This window comes from Myxine glutinosa, chromosome 13 (assembly GCF_964187855.1).
Source record: "Myxine glutinosa chromosome 13, kmMyxGlut1.1, whole genome shotgun sequence".
In the NCBI taxonomy this organism is placed as follows: Eukaryota; Metazoa; Chordata; class Myxini; order Myxiniformes; family Myxinidae; genus Myxine; species Myxine glutinosa.
Genome location: NC_136273.1, coordinates 1141720 through 1161006, shown reverse-complemented (window position 1 = coordinate 1161006; position 19287 = coordinate 1141720). Strand labels below are relative to the sequence as shown.

The following is a 19287-nucleotide window of genomic DNA, read 5'->3' as shown; positions in this document are numbered from 1 at the left end:
GCGGGAACATGGTGATGGCCTCGACCTTGGTCGGCAGCGGCACGGCCCCGGTCTTGGTGATGCGGTGGCCCAAAAAGTCAACGGTCGTCGCGCCGAAGTGGCATTTGACCGGGTTGACAATTAAGCCGTGCTCGCTGAGGCGACCGAACAGTGTTCGGAGGTGGAGGGGGTGCTCGGCGCGGGAAGTGCTGGCGACGAGGATATCATCCAGATAGACGAAAAGAAACGGCAGGTCGCGCAGCACGCCGTCCATCAAGCGCTGGAACGCCTGGGCCGCGTTCTTGAGGCCAAACGGCATCCGCAAAAATTCGAACAGGCCGAACGGCGTGATGACGGCTGTCTTCGGGACGTCGGCCGCCCGGACAGGTACCTGGTGGTAGCCCCGTATCAGGTCAATTTTCGAAAAGATGACCCTTCCCGCCAAACGGGCGGAAAAGTCCTGAATATGCGGGATCGGGTACCTGTCGGGGGTGGTAGCGTCATTGAGACGGCGGTAGTCGCCACACGGGCGCCATCCACTCCCCCGGCTTTGGCACGATGTGCAGTGGCGAGGCCCACGCGCTATCGGAGTGCCGCACGATGCCGAGGTGCTCCAACGCGTCGAACTCGGCCTTCGCCACGGCGAGCTTGGCCGGGTCGAGGCGGCGGGCCCTGGTGTAGACCGGCGGGCCCGTAGTGGGTATGTGGTGCTCGATCCCGTGCCGCACCGCGACGGCCGAAAACGGCCGCGTGAGGGCCGGGAATTCCGCGAGCAGGCGAGCGAACTCGTTCGCTGCCGGGAGGGCGCACGCCAGTTCAGTCGGCGCGGAGCTGCTCATCATGCACGCCAGGGAGCTGAAGGTCTCGGCGTTGACAAGGCGACGACGTTTGACGTCGACCAGCAGCCCGTGCGCGCAGAGGAAGTCGGCGCCCAGCAAAGCCATGGGGACGCAGGCGGTCACAAAAGTCCATTGAAAACGCTGGCTGCCGAAGCAGAGGGTGACGACGCGTGGGCCAAAAATGCGTATGGCCGAGCCATTAGCAGCGACCAAAGAGGGGCCGCAAATGGCGTCCCGCTTGTCCTGCTCGGAGGCGGGTATGACGCTCAGTTGGGCGCCGGTGTCACACAGGAAACGCCGCCCAGACGCTTTGTCCCAAATAAACAGCAAGTTGCCCGAGTGGCCGGCGCTCATGGCTGGGAATGAACGCCGGCCCGGCCGTTTCCCGACCTGCCGAAAGTGCACAGGGGCCGGCACGTCCGAGCCTTGTGTCCGAACCTGGCGTGGTAATAACACCACGCCCGGTCAGGTGGAGGCCCCGGCCGTCGTGTCGGAAGCGGGCGGTGCGGCGTGGCGGCCGCCAGTTGCACCGGCAGTTCGGCCTCCAACCGCGCAGGGCGCTCGGGCGTCGCCTCGGACGGCGGCGGGCTCCAGGTAACCGCGCCGATGTGCTGGCCCGCCGAGGAGATCTTTTCGGCTTCCCTGGCGAGGGCGCGGGAATCCGTGATCAACGTGCCAGCCAGGGCGAGGCGTACCGGGTGAGGCAGCTGGCGAAGGAACAGCTCGCGGAACAGAAAATCCGGAGAGTGCTCACCGAGCAACGAGAGCATATAGTCCATGCGCTCTGACGGGCGCGTGTCGCCGAGCTCGGGCAGAGCGAGCAGGCGCCGTGCGCGTGCTGCCGGTGAGAGTGCGAAAGCGTCGAGGAGGAGTGTCTTCAGCGCATCGTATTTGTCAGCAGCCGGCGGGTGCTCGAGGAAGCTCAAGGCGCGGGCCGCGGTGGCGGAACCGAGCGCCGCCACAACATGGTGGAAGCGGGTGTCGTCCGCCGTGATGCCTCGCAGGGCGAACTGAGAGTCTGCCTGAGCGAACCAAACAGCCGCGTGAGCCTCCCAGAAGGTAGGCAGTTTAAGCGTCACTGCCGTATCCATGTCGGTAGGTCACCAATGAAGGAACTGCGCTCCAACGCTAGTCGAAAGAATTGACGCGACCAAAGACGGAATTCGTCCGAGTTGCTTTATTGAAACAAAACAGCTCAGGTATTCTGACAAGCCCGTTTATCGGGCAGCAATATATATACACATTTATGTCGGGAAGTTTGCCCGGCAAAAGCTATACCGGGCATGCCCGGGTGTCAAGGGCGAGCCTTGGAAAGGCGAGTCTGGACCTGCCCGGGCGTGTTTGGCTGCGGCCTGGCAAGTCGAGGCTGGGCGTGCCCGGGCGCTCTGGGCGAGCCCTGGAAAGGCGATAGCGGGCATGCCCGGACGCTCTGGGCGAGCCCTGGAAAGGCGATAGCGGGCATGCCCGGACGCTCTGGGCGAGCCCTGAAAAGGCGATAGCGGGCATGCCCGGATGCTCTGGGCGAGCCCTGGAAAGGCGAGAGCGGGCATGCTCGGACGCTCTGGGCGAGCCCTGAAAAGGCGATAGCGGGCATGCCCGGACGCTCTGGGCGAGCCCTGGAAAGGCGATAGCGGGCATGCCCGGACGCTCTGGGCGAGCCCTGAAAAGCCGATAGCGGGCATGCCCGGACGCTCTGGGCGAGCCCTGAAAAGGCGATAGCGGGCATGCCCGGACGCTCTGGGCGAGCCCTGGAAAGGCGATAGCGGGCATGCCCGGACGCTCTGGGCGAGCCCTGAAAAGGCGATAGCGGGCATGCCCGGACGCTCTGGGCGAGCCCTGGAAAGGCGAGAGCGGGCATGCCCGGGAAAGACGAGTCCGGGCGTGCCCGGGAACAGTGAGTCCGGGCGTGCCCGGGAACAGTGAGTCCGGGCATGCCCGGGAGAGGCGCGTCTGGCCGTGTTCTGGCCGGTGCAAGGCGATTGTGTGCATCCAGCGGTAACCGCTACATACCTATATTAAAGTGTGCTTCTATTAAAGTGTCCCTATATTAAAGTGTCCCTCTATTAAAGTGTCCCTATATTAAAGTGTGATTCTATTAAAGTGTCCCTATATTAAAGTGTGATTCTATTAAAGTGTCCCTATATTAAAGTGTGATTCTATTAAAGTGTCCCTATATTAAAGTGTGATTCTATTAAAGTGTCCCTATATTAAAGTGTCCCTATATTAAAGTGTGATTCTATTAAAGTGTCCCTATATTAAAGTGTGATTCTATTAAAGTGTCCCTATATTAAAGTGTGATTCTATTAAAGTGTCCCTATATTAAAGTGTCCCTCTATTAAAGTGTCCCTATATTAAAGTGTGATTCTATTAAAGTGTCCCTATATTAAAGTGTGATTCTATTAAAGTGTCCCTATATTAAAGTGTCCCTATATTAAAGTGTCCCTATATTAAAGTGTCCCTATATTAAAGTGTCCCTCTATTAAAGTGTACCTCTATTAAACCATGGGGAACGTATTGGTCTCCCGAGCACATCAATTAGGAGCTCTGGAGCAATGGGCAGTACCCCGAGCCCTTCACGCAGGGGCCAGGTCGTAACAGGATGCAGTTTAGGATTTAGTGGTGAGTGCTGAGGGTTGAGTGGGCGGAGATTACGATTTGAAGGAGGAGCTGAGGGATGCTTATGAATATCCATACATTAGCTGTGAGGAAGTTGACTTGCGTGGTGAAGAGAAGGACGGTTTCGTGCGGCTGGAGCCGTGCACGGAAGCCTCGTCGTTTGCCGATACCAAGCGATCATGGCTTCGTCACGGGTCGCCAAGCCCCGCACGGCGCTCCTCTTGGTGATCGTTGCTGTCCTGTCCGTCTGGTGCTTCCCTCGTCCCTGTGGCGCGAGTCTTTACCACACGGACGACATGATCGTCATCCTCGAGCCCTCGTCCATGTCGGAAACGCTGAGGAATTCGACGGGAATGTGGATGGTCGTGTTCTATGCTGCCTGGTGTGGACATTGCATCGACTTCGCTCCCACATGGAAATCCGTGGCGCTCGACGTCAAAGGTTCATAATTTACACATTTGTTCCACATAAACATCGTCATTGATTTGTGTTCATTCGACGAATGAAATTACTCACACCTGCGTTTCTGTCCTTCAAAGTGAAACGTTCTCGTGCTGCGCTCGTGCTGTGCTTGCGGTGCTCGTGCTGTGCGTATGGTCATCGTGCTGTGCTTGCGGTGCTCGTGCTGTGTGCTGTGTGCTTATGGTCATCGTGCTGTGCTTGCGGTGCTCGTGCTGTGCTTGTGGTGCTCGTGCTATGCTTACGGTCATCGTGCTGTGCTTGCGGTGCTCGTGCTGTGTGCTGTGTGCTTATGGTCATCGTGCTGTGCTTGCGGTGCTCGTGCTGAGTGCTTATGGTCATCATGCTATGCTTGCGGTACTCGTGCTGTGCTTGCGGTGCTCGTGCTGAGTGCTTATGGTCATCATGCTATGCTTGCGGTACTCGTGCTGTGCTTGCGGTACTCGTGCGGTGCTCGTGCTGTGCTTGCGGTGCTCGTGCTGTGCTTGCGGTGCTCGTGCTGAGTGCTTATGGTCATCGTGCTGTGCGTATGGTCATCGTGCTATGCTTGCGGTGCTCGTGCTGTGCTTGCGGTGCTCGTGCTAGGGACGACGCACCATTCCCTATTCGTAGTTTGTGGTCGAGCTTAACATGGAATCGCTGCGGTTTGGGTCACGTTGTTGTGTTTCAGAAAATGATCGAAATTTACATTTACATCGACAGTGGTTGACCACCAAAAACTTTACCTTACAGTTACACTACATGTTCCCGTGTGGGTAGTGGTGCCGTGGTGCTGTACTGTGTTAGTGTAGTTGGGTGGGTAGTGAGCGTTGTGGTGGTTGATAGATGGTGCGTGGTGGTGGTTGATAGATGGTGCGTGGTGGTGGTTGATAGATGGTGCGTGGTGGTGGTTGATAGATGGTGCGTGGTGGTGGTTGATAGATGGTGCGTGGTGGTGGTTGTTAGATGGTGTGTGTTGGTGGTTGATAGGTGGTGTGTGTTGGTGGTTGATAGGTGGTGTGTGGTGGTGGTTGATAGGTGGTGTGTGGTGGTGGTTGATAGGTGGTGTGTGGTGGTGGTTGATAGATGGTGCGTGGTGGTGGTTGATAGATGGTGCGTGGTGGTGGTTGATAGATGGTGCGTGGTGGTGGTTGATAGATGGTGCGTGTTGGTGGTTGATAGGTGGTGTGTGGTGGTGGTTGATAGATGGTGTGTGGTGGTGGTTGATAGATGGTGTGTGATGGTGGTTGATAGATGGTGTGTGGTGGTGGTTGATAGATGGTGTGTAGTAGTGGTTGATAGGTGGTGTGTGGTGGTGGTTGATAGATGGTGCGTAGTGGTGGTTGATAGACAGATGGTGGTGATTCCTTACTATTCTGTTATGTTAATGACGGTTTGACAATCGCGCAAATGTTGATCCGGAATCTATGATGAACAACCAACGTTGTTAAATGTGTGGTGATGTGGTACTACAACTGTGGTTGTTGAACTGGTAGCTGTGTGGTTTCGCATAGCTGTGTGGTTTCGCATAGCTGTGTGGTTTCGCATAGCTGTGTGGTAGGTTGTTGAATGTGTGGTGATGTGGTAGCTGTGTGGTTTCGCATAGCTGTGTAGTATTTTGTTGAATGTGCAGTGATGTGGTAGCTGTGTGGTTTACCATAGCTGTATTGTAGGTTGTTGAATGTGTAGTGATGTGGTAGCTGTGTGGTTTACCATAGCTGTATTGTAGGTTGTTGAATGTGTAGTGATGTGGTATCTGTGTGGTTTACCATAGCTGTATTGTAGGTTGTTGAATGTGTGGTGATGTGGTAGCTGTGTGGTTTCGCATAGCTGTGTAGTATTTTGTTGAATGTGCAGTGATGTGGTAGCTGTGTGGTTTACCATAGCTGTATTGTAGGTTGTTGAATGTGTAGTGATGTGGTAGCTGTGTGGTTTACCATAGCTGTGTTGTAGGTTTTTGAATGTGCAGTGATGTGGTAGCTGTGTGGTTTACCATAGCTGTCGTATTTTGTTGAATGTGCAGTGATGTGGTAGCTGTGTGGTTTACCATAGCTGTGTCATAGGTTGTTGAATGTGTAGTGATGTGGTAGCTGTGTGGTTTACCAAAGCTGTGTAGTAGGTTGTTGAATGTGCAGTGATGTGGTAGCTGTGTGGTTTACCATATATGTGTAGTATTTTGTTGAATGTGCGGTGATGTGGTAGCTGTGTGGTTTACCATAGCTGTGTTGTAGGTTGTTGAATGTGTGGTGATGTGGTAGCTGTGTGGTTTACCATAGCTGTGTAGTATTTTGTTGAATGTGCAGTGATGTGGTAGCTGTGTGGTTTACCATAGCTATGTCGTAGCTTGTTGAATGTGTAGTGATGTGGTAGCTGTGTGGTTTACCATAGCTGTGTTGTAGGTTGTTGAATGTGTCGTGATGTGGTATCTGTGTGGTTTACCATAGCTGTGTAGTATTTTGTTGAATGTGCAGTGATGTGGTAGCTGTGTGGTTTACCATAGCTGTTTTGTAGGTTGTTGAATGTGTCGTGATGTGGTATGTGTGGTTTACCATAGCTGTGTAGTAGGTTGTTGAATGTGTAGTGATGTGGTAGCTGTGTGGTTTACCATAGCTGTGTTGTATTTTGTTGAATGTGTGGTGATGTGGTAGCTGTGTGGTTTACCATAGCTGTGTAGTATTTTGTTGAATGTGCAGGGATGTGGTAGCTGTGTGGTTTACCAAAGCTGTGTAGTATTTTGTTGACTGTGTAGTGATGTGGTAGCTGTGTGGTTTACCATAGCTGTGTAGTATTTTGTTGAATGTGTAGTGATGTGATAGCTGTGTGGTTTACCATAGCTGTGTAGTATTTTCTTGAATGTGCAGGGATGTGGTAGCTGTGTGGTTTACCAAAGCTGTGTAGTATTTTGTTGACTGTGTAGTGATGTGGTAGCTGTGTGGTTTACCATAGCTGTGTCGTATTTTGTTGAATGTGTCGTGATATGGTAGCTGTGTGGTTTACCATAGCTGTGTTGTAGGTTGTTGAATGAGTGGTGATGTGGGAGCTGTGTGGTTTACCATAGCTGTGTAGTATTTTCTTGAATGTGCAGGGATGTGGTAGCTGTGTGGTTTACCAAAGCTGTGTAGTATTTTGTTGACTGTGTAGTGATGTGGTAGCTGTGTGGTTTACCATAGCTGTGTTGTAGGTTGTTGAATGTGTATTGATGTGGTAGCTGTGTGGTTTACCATAGCTGTGTAGTAGGTTGTTGAATGTGTAGTGATGTGGTAGCTGTGTGGTTCACCAAAGCTGTGTAGTAGGTTGTTGAATGTGTATTGATGTGGTAGCTGTGTGGTTTACCATAGCTGTGTAGTAGGTTGTTGAATGTGTAGTGATGCGGTCGCTGTGTGGTTTGCCATAGCTGTGTCGTAGGTTGTTGAATGTGTAGTGATGTTGTAGCTGTGTGGTTTACCAAAGCTGTGCAGTCGGTTGTTGAATGTGTAGTGATGTGGTCGCTGTGTGGTTTACCAAAGCTGTGTAGTAGGTTGTTGAATGTGTAGTGATGTGGTAGCTGTGTGGTTTACCATAGCCGTGTAGTATTTTGTTGACTGTGTAGTGATGTGATGGCTGTGTGGTTTACCATCGCTGTGTCACATTTTGTTGAATGTGTAGTGATGTGGTAGCTGTGTGGTTTACCATAGCTGTGTAGTAGGTTGTTGAATGTGTGGTGATGTGGTAGCTGTGTGGTTTACCATCGCTGTGTCACATTTTGTTGAATGTGTAGTGATGTGGTAGCTGTGTGGTTTACCATAGCTGTGTAGTAGGTTGTTGAATGTGTGGTGATGTGGTAGCTGTGTGGTTTACCATATATGTGTAGTATTTTGTTGAATGTGTAGTGATGTGGTAGCTGTGTGGTTTACCATATATGTGTAGTATTTTGTTGAATGTGTAGTGATGTGGTAGCTGTGTGGTTTACCATATATGTGTAGTATTTTGTTGAATGTGTGGTGATGTGGTAGCTGTGTGGTTTACCATATATGTGTAGTATTTTGTTGAATGTGTAGTGATGTGGTAGCTGTGTGGTTTACCATATATGTGTAGTATTTTGTTGAATGTGTAGTGATGTGGTAGCTGTGTGGGTTACCATACCTGTGTAGTATTTTGTTGAATGTGCAGTGATGTGGTAGCTGTGTGGTTTACCATAGCTGTGTAGTAGGTTGTCGAATGTGTGGTGATGTGGTAGCTGTGTGGTTTACCATAGCTGTGTAGTAGGTTGTCGAATGTGTGGTGATGTGGTAGCTGTGTGGTTTACCATAGCTGTGTAGTAGGTTGTTGAATGTGTGGTGATGTGGTAGCTGTGTGGTTTACCATAGCTGTGTAGTATTTTGTTGAATGTGTAGTGATGTGGTAGCTGTGTGGTTTACCATAGCTGTGTAGTATTTTGTTGAATGTGTAGTGATGTGGTAGCTGTGTGGTTTACCATAGCTGTGTAGTATTTTGTTGAATGTGTGGTGATGTGGTAGCTGTGTAGTATTTTGTTGAATGTGTGGTGATGTGGTAGCTGTGTGGTTTCGCATAGCTGTGTAGTCTGTTGTCGAATGCGTGGTTTTGTACTCAGATATATGGTAAACAAGCGATGCATTGGTTTTATTTATTTATTTTCACATTGATAGCGTCGTTACCCTGCGCTCTCGAAGCGAAAATCCAGGTTAAGCATTCAGGTGCGTACGTGTGCTGTCTGCATTTTAAAAATTACTTTTCTCGGCAACCGTTGGTCCAATTGACACGAAGTTTTACCACAGAAACGCTTCCGCCTGTAATTTTTTTATTCATAATTATGACGTCATAGGTCAGGCGGTATGGACGCCATCTTGGAAAAACGTTACACCTCTATCTCCCAAACCGCTCAATGGGAAAAAATTGAAACATGGCTCATTTTCAAGTACTCACCATGGAGAATAAGATATGTTAATGGTGATGTTATCGGTGCCTTAATTATGAAATTATGACGCTATAATTCGACAAGTACAACGCTTGATCTGATCAGTATGAATAAAACAAAAATTCCTCTGCAACTGTTAGACCGATGAACACAAAATTTTCAGAAAATGTGCGGCTCCTCCTGTCGAATTTTTAAAATGATAATTATAACGTTATCGGTCACGTGGTACAGACGCCATCTTGGAAAAAAATCGAAAGAAGTTGCACCTCTATATCTCTGAAACTGCTCCATGGAAAAAAATTGAGACCTGGCTCATTGTCAAGTACTCCCCTTGGGGAATAAGATATGTTAATGATGGTATCATCGCTGCCTTCGTTATGATGTCATAATTCTACAAGTACAACACGTATGGATCATTGTGAAATTTTTTTTCTTCGCAATTGTTGGTCTGATGGGCACGAAATTTTCACCATCGGAGCGCCTCCCCCTGTAGAATATTTTAATGATAATCATCACGTCATAGGTCATGTGGTACAGGCGCCATCTTGGAAAAACCGAAAAATGTTGCACCTCTATATCTCCTAATTGTTCTCGGAAAATGTTCGGAGAACGCTTGGATTCGGAAGAGCGTCAGAGCGGTATTCAGGATTGCAAAGCAGATAGCGAAAGAGAGGTGTGATGTGATGGGGGTGAGTTGCTTGAACGATGAAGTGGGACAAATCGTTGTGGACCAAAATGGAATTAATGGAAGAGATATATGGAAATGCTGTTGAATGCAGAGAATGAATGGGATGGCAACATAGAGAGTAACCCAGTTTTAGGACCGGCAGAGAAGATAACTGAGAAGGAAGTTGAGGAAGCGATAAAAGCAATGAAGATTAGAAAAGCGGGAGGGCCGACGGGAGTTGTGGGAGATATGTTGAATACAGCAGGAAGTTGGGGTGTAAAGAGAAATACAGAGATCTGTAATCTGGTGGTGAAAGAAGGCCACATTCTAGTGGCTTGGGAACTGAGTACCCTCGTCCCTCTATACAAGGGGAAAGGTGACCCTCTGAACTGTGGCTCGTACCGAGCGATAAAGTTATTGGAGCATGGAATGAAGGTATTGGAAAGGGTGTTGGAGAGGAGGATAAGGGAGAAAGTGAAGATTGACGAAATGCAGTTTGGATTTATGCCAGGAAGAGGAACGACATACGCGCTTTTTATTGTGAGGCAGTTGCAGGAGAAGTACATGGAGAAGAGGAAGAAGTTGTTTCTTGGGTTTGTTGATCTGGAGAAAGCATTCGATAGGGTTCCACGTGAAGTAGTGACATGGGCATTGAGGAAGTTTGGAGTGGAGGAATGGTTGATCAGAGTGGTGATGGCAATGTACAAAAGAGTGTGCACAGCTGTAAGGACGAAGGACGGGAACAGTGGTGAGTTTGAGGTGAAGGTGGGAGTGCATCAGGGGTCGGTACTAAGTCCACTACTATTTGTAGCTGTGATGGAGGTGCTGGCTCAGAACGTAAAGGAGGGTTTACCGTGGGAGTTGTTGTATGCGGATGATCTGAGTGTTGTTGCAGAAAGTATGGATGGACTGAAGGAGAAGATGACCAAGTGGAAGGAATGTATGGAGACAAAAGGTCTGAAGGTGAATATCGGGAAAACGAAGGTGACGACAAGTGGTAAAGCATGTGGTGAGGGGGAAAGAACTGGGAAGTGGCCGTCTGCTGTGTGCAGGAAGGGTGTTGGAGTGAACTCCATTCAATGTACAATGTGCGCTGAGTGGGTTCATCAAAAATGTAGTGGTCTGAGAGGGTCATTAACCAGTGTGGCAGCTACATTCAAGTGTAAGGTGTGCACAGAGGGAGCTGCACATGGAGGAAATGTTGAGTTTGATATTGGAGACGGCGTGAAGCTGGAAGGTGTGAAAACATTTTGCTACCGAGGAGACATGCTGAATGGAGAAGTTGGATCAGACTCGTAAACGTTTGCTCGAGTGAGATGTGCATGGAAGAAGTTTCGGGAACTGAGTGGCATGCTGACGAGGAGGGGAGTGTTGTTGAAGCTGAAGGGAAAGGTGTATGCTGCATGTGTGAGAAGTGTTCTGATTTATGGGAGCGAGACATGGGTAATAACGGAGAGCAGCAACGGAGGTTGGAAAGGGTGGAAATGCGAATGGTTCCTTGGATGAGAGGGTAGGAGAGGGTAGGAGAGGGTAGGAGAGGAGAGACAGAGACAGAGACACAGACTTTTACATCCTTTTATAACAAAAATATCAAAAAGTATATTTTGTAAAAGTATAAATAAAACCATTTCACAGATCATTTCACAAAACAAATGTAAAAAAAACAAGCAAAACCATTTTAAAGGGAACATTTACATGAAGACCATTAGTTCATCAAGAAAAGAAACAGGAAAAAAACAATCGTGTTTTGCTCCTCACAAAAAAAACATATGTTCGAGGAGTGATCAATCTGTGATCAACACACCATTTTGCACTGAGCAAAGCGCATTATTCAATGCCCATATACTTTTGAAGATCAATACTTTATCCATATATGTATAGAAACAAAATTCCATTTTAATCCGGGCAAGAACAAGTCCTTCAAAACAGGCCGGGAGGTTATCTGCACATCCTGTAGGATTTTCAATTTGCATTTTCCTCGTGCGATATTTTGCTTTCTTTGCCATGGCAACGAGAAAGTTTGCTAGAACCACTTCTATTGGGTGTGTGTTTGAGACAAAGCCAAAAATGAAAGAACTCAAAGTAAAGTTTAAAGAAAGCTTCGTGCACATTTCATGTAGCAAACCAAATAAAGGAATCGAGCGTGCACATTCAACATAAGCATGTGACAAGGTCTCAAGAGCACCACAGAAGGGACAATGGTCAGATATTTCAGGAGAAAAAACATGTAAGAGCTTATTGGTGGGTAATATCCAATGTGCCAACCTCCACGGCAGGTCGGCAGTTTTCTTTGGAATAAGTATATGATAAAATAGGCTTTCCAGTTAGGTTGGAAGTGGTATTCTGTAGGCAAGCAATTGTGCCACTTCCTTGACTGCCAAGTTCCTAAGGAGGGCCGGATTGCTTTGACGCAGACCTGGTATATTGCACGATTTTCCAGACCTGCAGATCTAAAACGTATTTTTCGTAAATATTTTATTATTGTACCAGAATTAATTACAGTGGGGGTGACTTCTAAAGTTGGGAAACAGAGGCTTGGCTCACAAACAATTGGGCCATCACCAGTGCGAGGAGATTGCTCCCAGTGCACCTTAACTTTGCGGTATACGCTAAGTATTTCATATAGCACAGCAGATATTATGCGGTTAGACCGCATGCCAACTTTATTCGCAAGTGCTGCAGCACTTAACCATCTCTTTTTCTCAATCATTAGATCAGCAACGTGATGGACACCATTCTGAACAAAATAATCAACAAAGGAGCGTTCCGTTCTAATTCTTTTGAAAAAAGAGTTGTAGAAAAGAGGCTCACTGAAAAACATCTCGAGTGTAGGAAACAATCACGGTCGACCATGAAAACACGCCAAGCGTTTAAAATTATATTGTAAAATGGTGGAAGCAAGGACAGATCAATACATTTCATGTTCATTAGGAATAGACCAGATGAATAGTCTCGCATGCCGGCTTAACGGAGGAGGAGGAGAGCAGTGGACCTCCAGACTAGGTCTGATGGACCATAGAGAAGCCACCAGATTGAGGTGATGCCAAATGCCATTGCCCTGCATACGATGTCCACAAGACCATGCCCGCCTTCCTCTAAGGGAAGATTCAAGATCTCTGGACGAAGCCAATGTTTTCTACTCCAGAAGAAGTTTATTATTGTCTTCTGTATATTCAGCAGAAAGTGTTCAGGAGGTGGAATGGCTTTGATTCTGTGCCACAGTATGGATGCTGCTAGATTGTTGATGACCAGGACTCGTCCCCGGTATGAAAGCAAAGCCAGCAACCCTTTCCATTTCCGCAGCTTTTGTTCGAGAGAGTCAGCGAGACCCTCCCAATTTTTCGCTTGTGTTGCTGCATCACGGATGAAAACACCAAGGTACTTCATTCCGTTGAGGGACCAGGTGAGGTGTTTCGGAAGGACAGGCATAGGCAGCTGGCATGGGCCCATCCACATCGCCTGGCACTTGTTTCAGTTTACCAAAGCTGAAGAAGCTAAACCATAATAGTCCAAGCAGTCCACCCGTTTCTTGATCTCATCGCTATTATGTACGATGACACAAATATCGTCAGCATATGCAGAGACTTTCACAGGCCTTGTGAGCAAATTTCTGCATCCGGTTAAGATGCTGCGGACTTTGATTAAAAGAGGCTCAATGGTTAAAGAGTACAGAATACCAGATAAAGGACATCCCTGACGGATACCCCTTCCAACCTTTACAGGTGAAGTCAGTTCAGAGTTTACTCTGAGTATTGAGGAAATGCCATTATAGAGCAGTTTTACCATGGAGAGAAAAACAGGACCAAGTCCAAAACACTCTAGGACCTTGAAAAGATATACATGACTTACACGGTCAAAAGCCTTCTCGTTGTCAAGCACAATCAAACCAAGATTGTCATTTTTTATTTTACACACATCCCAAAGATCTCTTAATAAAAAAATGTTATCGTGTATCTGTTGGTTAGGGATACAAAAGGACTGATCACTTTGAATCAATGACACTAGAAGTGGGGCGATGCGTCGAGCTAGAACTTTAGAAAATATTTTATAATCTGAAGTTAGAAGAGAGATTGGACGCCAATTATCAATGAGCTGAGGGTCTCCTTTCTTGGGTAATAGACTAATTACTGCTCTTCGGCAGTTCATCGACAAGTCACCACAACATAATGAACTATTAAAGACCTCCAATAGTTCTGGGCCTAATAAGGGCCAAAAGGATTTATAAAACTCTATTGGGAGGCCGTCCAATCCAGGAGATTTACCAGTAGGTAAAGAAGCAAGGGAAAGTGTAAGCTCTTCCAAGGAAAGTAAGGAGCCAAGCTGATCCCTTTGAGCAGCACTTAGCATGGGTAAGTCAGATGTGAAATAACTTATTGAGCCATCGTCAACATCATTTGCCATAAACAAGTCTGAAAAGAAGTTATAAACCTCCCTCTTTATGTTATCTTGTGATGTCAGTGTTCCCAGTTGAGAGCTTTAAGGTTTCAATTTGCCTTTGATTGGGAGTCTTTTTATCAAAATGGAAAAAAAAATTGGTTGGTGCATCTAAATTATATAGCTGATCCATCCGTAGACGGACCATTGCACCTTTTGCTTGGTATTCGACTAGGTTGTTTAGTAGAGTCTTCTTTTCCACAAGAAAATGATTATTTGTTCTATTGGGGCTATTTGCCACATCAGTTTGCAACTTCATTATTTCCTTTTCTAGTGTGAACCTCTCCCTTTTTACACTAAAAGAAGAGAAATAATTAAACTGTTGGCAAAAGACAGCGATCTGTGACTTTGTGTAGTCCTACCATAATATCGGGTTATCAAAATTATTCTTTCTTTCTTTGAGGCTAATCCAAAACACTTTGAAAGCTTCACAAAAAGCAGCATTTTCCAGCAACATGACATTGAACTTCCAATATGGACTGCCATGTTGCTGCAGAGCAAGCTTAAAGGACAAGGTTACAGCCAGGTGATCGGAGAAAAGAGAAGGCACGATATCAGATTTCAATATCTTGTCAAGCATTACAGTGTTGACATAAATTCAGTCTAACCTTGCTCGTGTGTGTATCTGAGACGTACATCTTGACCAAGTAAACTGCCGTTGCATGGGGTGCTGAATACGCCAGACATCTATTAATTCTGTCTTGATGATTTTCTCCAAGGGTTTGGCAGATCTAGCATGTGGCTCCGCACTGTTTCTATCTAGTGCAGGGTCAAGAGTGCAGTTGAAGTCGCCACTCATTATAAAAGAGCAATTTAAGTCAATTGTACTCAGAAGATCCTCTAGCTTTAGAAAGAAGTTTTGCCTTTCAGCATTCTTACAGGGGGCACATATGTTTACAAAAACAAAGATTTGATTATTGGCAGTGAATTGAAGACAAGCCAGATGTCCAGGAATTATTTCATTATATTGAACTTGTGAGAGTGTTAATGAGGAGGAGACAAAGAAAGCAATTCCAGCAGTGAGACCATTGATATCACTGAAGAACCACTGGCCCTTCATTAGCCTTCTCCACTGGGCTTGGCCATTCAGATCTCCATGCGTTTCTTGCAGTAACAAGACATCCAGGTGCAAACGCCTGGTCAGATCTTTCACCTGAACTTTGCGTTCTAAACTAACACCACCGTTAATGTTTTGACTGCCAAAACGAACACTCATTCTTTCGGAAAAAGAAAGAAGATAAACAACTAAATAGATCAAAAAACCCCATAGGGACCTCATTTACGAAGCTCCTGCCGAGCTTTCTGGATCATTTTTCATAGCCGGTGCTTCTGAGCATCAGTGAAATTTGGAGTGTCAGGGTTATTCACAATTTCCTTCAATTAAAAAATCAACACCTGAAGATCAGGGAAATGACCTTTCAGTTCAATGTTCCTTTTCCGATAGGAATCTCTCAAAAAGTCCCGAAGCTCGTCATCCGAAGGGCTATTTACAGCCTTTATAATCTGAGAGGACTCCTCTTGACCCTCACCATCAGATTCCTCATATGGGGAATCAATTGGTGTTTCAGCTTCCTGGCGCACATCACATGATTGCTCAGTTTCAATAAAAGAAACTTCTTCAGGAACGTTTTGTGCCTAGGTCACATTTGAAGCTTCTTCGGGATGCAAGGTGGGGGGCTCCAAGCATGTTTGTGACATGATCACGATGCTCGGTTCATGGATGTCACTCTCCTTTAGTGGATTTAAATTATCCTCTTATTCTCTGTGCCCTTGTTTTCCTCATTAATTCCTTTTTTAGGGGGAGATTTTAAGTGCTTTTCCTCCTCTTGCGATTGACAGGAGGAAGCTGCACAATGAACATCCTCGTGTGAGATGACACTGTCTGAAGGATCAGGAACACTCACTGGGATTGGAAAATTAGAATCCACTTTTTCCTTGATGATGCTTGTACTAGTGGAGGTATCCCTTTCCTCTAATAGGGTAAACCTGTTATCACATTGAATTCCAGTGATGGAGTTTTCACTGATTTGCCTTTTCCCAGAAGGTGACGCACTTCTTCAGTGTCTTTCCCAGAAGGTGACGCACTTCTTCAGTGTCTTTCCCAGAAGGTGACGCACTTCTTACAGCCGATTTACGTTTTTTTTACTTTGGAAACGGTAACCTACCCCTCATTTGCGCTGTCCATTGGTTCAACGGGAGGGGGCGTGTCCACTTGTTTACCTGGTTTATCCTGCACATTTGTCGAGCAGGAAACGTTAACATTAATATGTGAGTCATTGTTTCCTGTTTCGACCATGTTAGGCTGCTCCTTATGATGGCGGCAAAACCGTTTCATATATCCCACTGCACCACAACCAAAGCACTTTAGGGTGTCGGTGGTGATATATACTTGGTAATCGTGACCATTTGTCGTGAATTTTAAAGCAACATTCAAGGAGGGATATTCCTTTTTGAGAACCATAAAAACCTGTCTACGGAAACTCATCACGTGACTGACACGTTCATCGTTACAGCCCAAAGGGAGCATTATTAATGGGGACACACATTGCCCATATCGCTGCAGCGCTGCAAGGATTGTATCGGTATTGAGAAATGGTGGTACATTTGAAATAACCACTTTCTGAGCAGGGGTATCCAAGGGGTAAACCATAACAAAGTGTCCGGAGTCGAGGGACAAACCTTGCTGTACGATGAGAGCAACGTGCTCTACATCGGACACAAACACGATAACCCGTTTGTTCATACGCGATGCGGCACGTACCTTATCAAACCCGATCATGTTCCCGATCGCGAGAACAATAGCTTCTACTGTAATACCCTCCGGTGGAGAACACGCAATGCCATACTCGCGTGATAGTTGCTCAAACGCTGCATATCGCTGCGAATGAGCAGCCGCCATGTTTGGACACATGAGGCTCAACCTCGTCCCCCCAGCTCGGGAAGAGGAAGTTAGTAATGCACTCCGACTTTCCCAGCTTAGGGAAAGGGAGTGTTAAAAAAAACAAACAAAGGAAATATAAGCGAGAAAACAAGGTTTGAAGTGAAGAAAATAAGTCGGGGGGGGGGGGGGGGGCGGGGAAACAACAAGGAACCACCCAAAAACGACAATTACCTTTACCTGCATGATAAGTGTGCTCTGAGGCTCTCTCTCTCTCGTCTCAACATAGAAGGGGAAACACAGGGACGCTTAACAAATAGAAACAAGGACACAAAGGAGTGAAATGGGGTGGGGTGGGGGGGGGGGGGTAGGACAAACAGCCAAGACAGAGCACTCACGACACGAAGCGAGCAGACGCCATGACACCGCACCCAACGCACCGACAGAGAGAAGATAGAGGAGAGAAGAGAGAGACAAATGATTGCGAAAGATGATAGGAATAGAGCCTGTGATTGATGCTATGAAGAGAAACAGGGTGAGATGGTTTGGTCATGTGTTGAGGGAGGATGAAAGTGACTGGTTGAGAAGAGTAATGGAAATGAATGTAGAAGGAAGTAGAGGACGGGGAAGACCGAGAAAGACTTGGCTAAAGATGGTGGAAGAAGAAATGCGGGCAAGGGGGTTAACAAGGAGAGATGCAGAAAATAGGGCAAAATGGAGAACATTGTCATGGGGACCGCAAGGCTAACCCCCGCTCTAGTAGGGAAAATGGCCTTAAAATGCCTGTTGTTGTTGTTGTTGTTGTTGTTGTTGTTGTTGTTGTTGTTGTGTTTTTTTTTTGTTTTTTTTTGTATACAAGATCGAGGCTCGTGAAAGAGCGAACATTAATCACACAGAAAGACAAACCGACACATAAAACATATAACATCGGGAGCGGTAGACAAGATGGGGAGAGAGGGGGAAGGACACGGACACAACATTTGAGAGCAGGGACCGAGAGACATGGAGACATGGAGAGATCTGAGAGAGGGTGAGGGCTTTGGGGGGGGGGGGGCATGGGAAGGGGGTGGTGGGAGAGGTATAAAACATATGGACACTGCCAGGACTTCCAGGAAAGAAGTTGGAATTTCAAACAAGGTGGATCTGGGGTGAATTAGCGGGGGTAGAAAAGATCAAGGTTTTGGATGGGGGAAGATAAGAGATGGTGGTGAACAGCTGTTTTAAAGACCTGGAGGGAGGAGTGGGATTGAAGGGAGTGAGGGAGTTTGTTCCAGAGGTGGGAGAAAAGAGGAATGAAAGAGTGAAGGTGAGCAGAGAGCCGAGATTTCGGCAGTTTAACCATCAGAGGGTTGCTGGCAGATCTTGTGCGACCTGTAGGAATATTTGGGGGACAGTGCACAGAGAGAGCTGGGGGTGCAAGGCCGGAGAGGAGTCGGTAGAAGACAGAAAGACCACCTACCTGCCTGCGGTGAGTGAGTGAAAGGCCCTCAGAGATAGCTTCATCGCGGGAGATTCCAATAATTCTGAAAGCTTTGGTTTCAACAGCGTGAAGCCGAGCTAGGTGTGAGGCAGGAGCACCGGCCCATAGGGGAGAACAGTATTCCATTGAGCTGCGGATGAAAGCCTTGTATGTGGTGAGGAGCTCAGGTGTGCCGAGGAAGGACTTCGCACGACGGAGGATGCCCAGTCGGTGACTGGCTTTGGAGGCCAGCTTGGAAATGTGGTTTTCCCAAGAAAGATCATGGCAGATAGTGAGACCCAAAAGCTTGAGCGACAGAACTTCTTGGAGAGGATTGTTGAGAAAGTAGATGGGAGGGTTGTCCAGTCGATCTTTTCGGAGAGACATAGTAAGAGTGTGAGATTTGTCAAGATTGAAAGACATGTTCGACTTGTTTGACCAGTCTGTGATTTTGTCCAAGTCTTCAGAGAGTGAGGAGGCTGCAGACTGCCGATCTGAGGGAAGAGGAATGGAGCGGCAGAGAGTGGAGTCATCAGCAAAGAGATAGAGAGGATTTTCAAGAGAGTCAGAGAGATCATTGATGAAGACCAGAAAAAGCATGGGGCCCAGAACACTGCCTTGGGGAACTCCAGCCTGAACAGGAAGAGGAGATGAGAGAAACCCATTCAGGGCCACACGTTGACGACAAGAGAGGAAGTCCGCCAGCCATGCGTGGAGATTTCCATGGATACCAAAGGAGGAGAGTTTGGTGAGCAGAGCGGGGTGCCAGACCATGTCGAAGGCACGTGATATGTCGAGGGAGACAGCTCTAATTTCCTGTTTGGCATTGAGGACCTCCATCCATTGTTGAGACAGCAGAAGCAGCATGTCCAGAGTAGTGACCTGGTCTGAAACCAAATTGATGATCAGAGATCAAGCCATTGGAGAAGAGGAAAGATTTCATATCTGAAGCAATGATGGATTCCATGACTTTGCTGATAATTGGGAGAAGGCTGATTGGTCTGTCATTCCTAGGATCTGTTTTTGCACCTTTTTTGTGCAAAGCGGTGATGTTGGCTGATT

The 19287-nt window shown here is 47.4% G+C and overlaps 1 protein-coding gene across 1 annotated transcript in view; it reads left to right on the top strand.

Annotated features, from left to right (window-relative positions):
- Nucleotides 1-3513: 3513 nt before the first annotated feature.
- Nucleotides 3514-19287, top strand: part of LOC137438501 (sulfhydryl oxidase 2) — a 147448-nt gene continuing 131674 nt past the window's right edge. Inside the window, exon 1 of the mRNA XM_068133593.2 lies at nucleotides 3514-3875. Coding sequence (XP_067989694.1) covers nucleotides 3614-3875 — 262 coding nt within the window. The 5' untranslated portion in view covers nucleotides 3514-3613. The remainder of the gene's footprint in view (nucleotides 3876-19287) is intronic.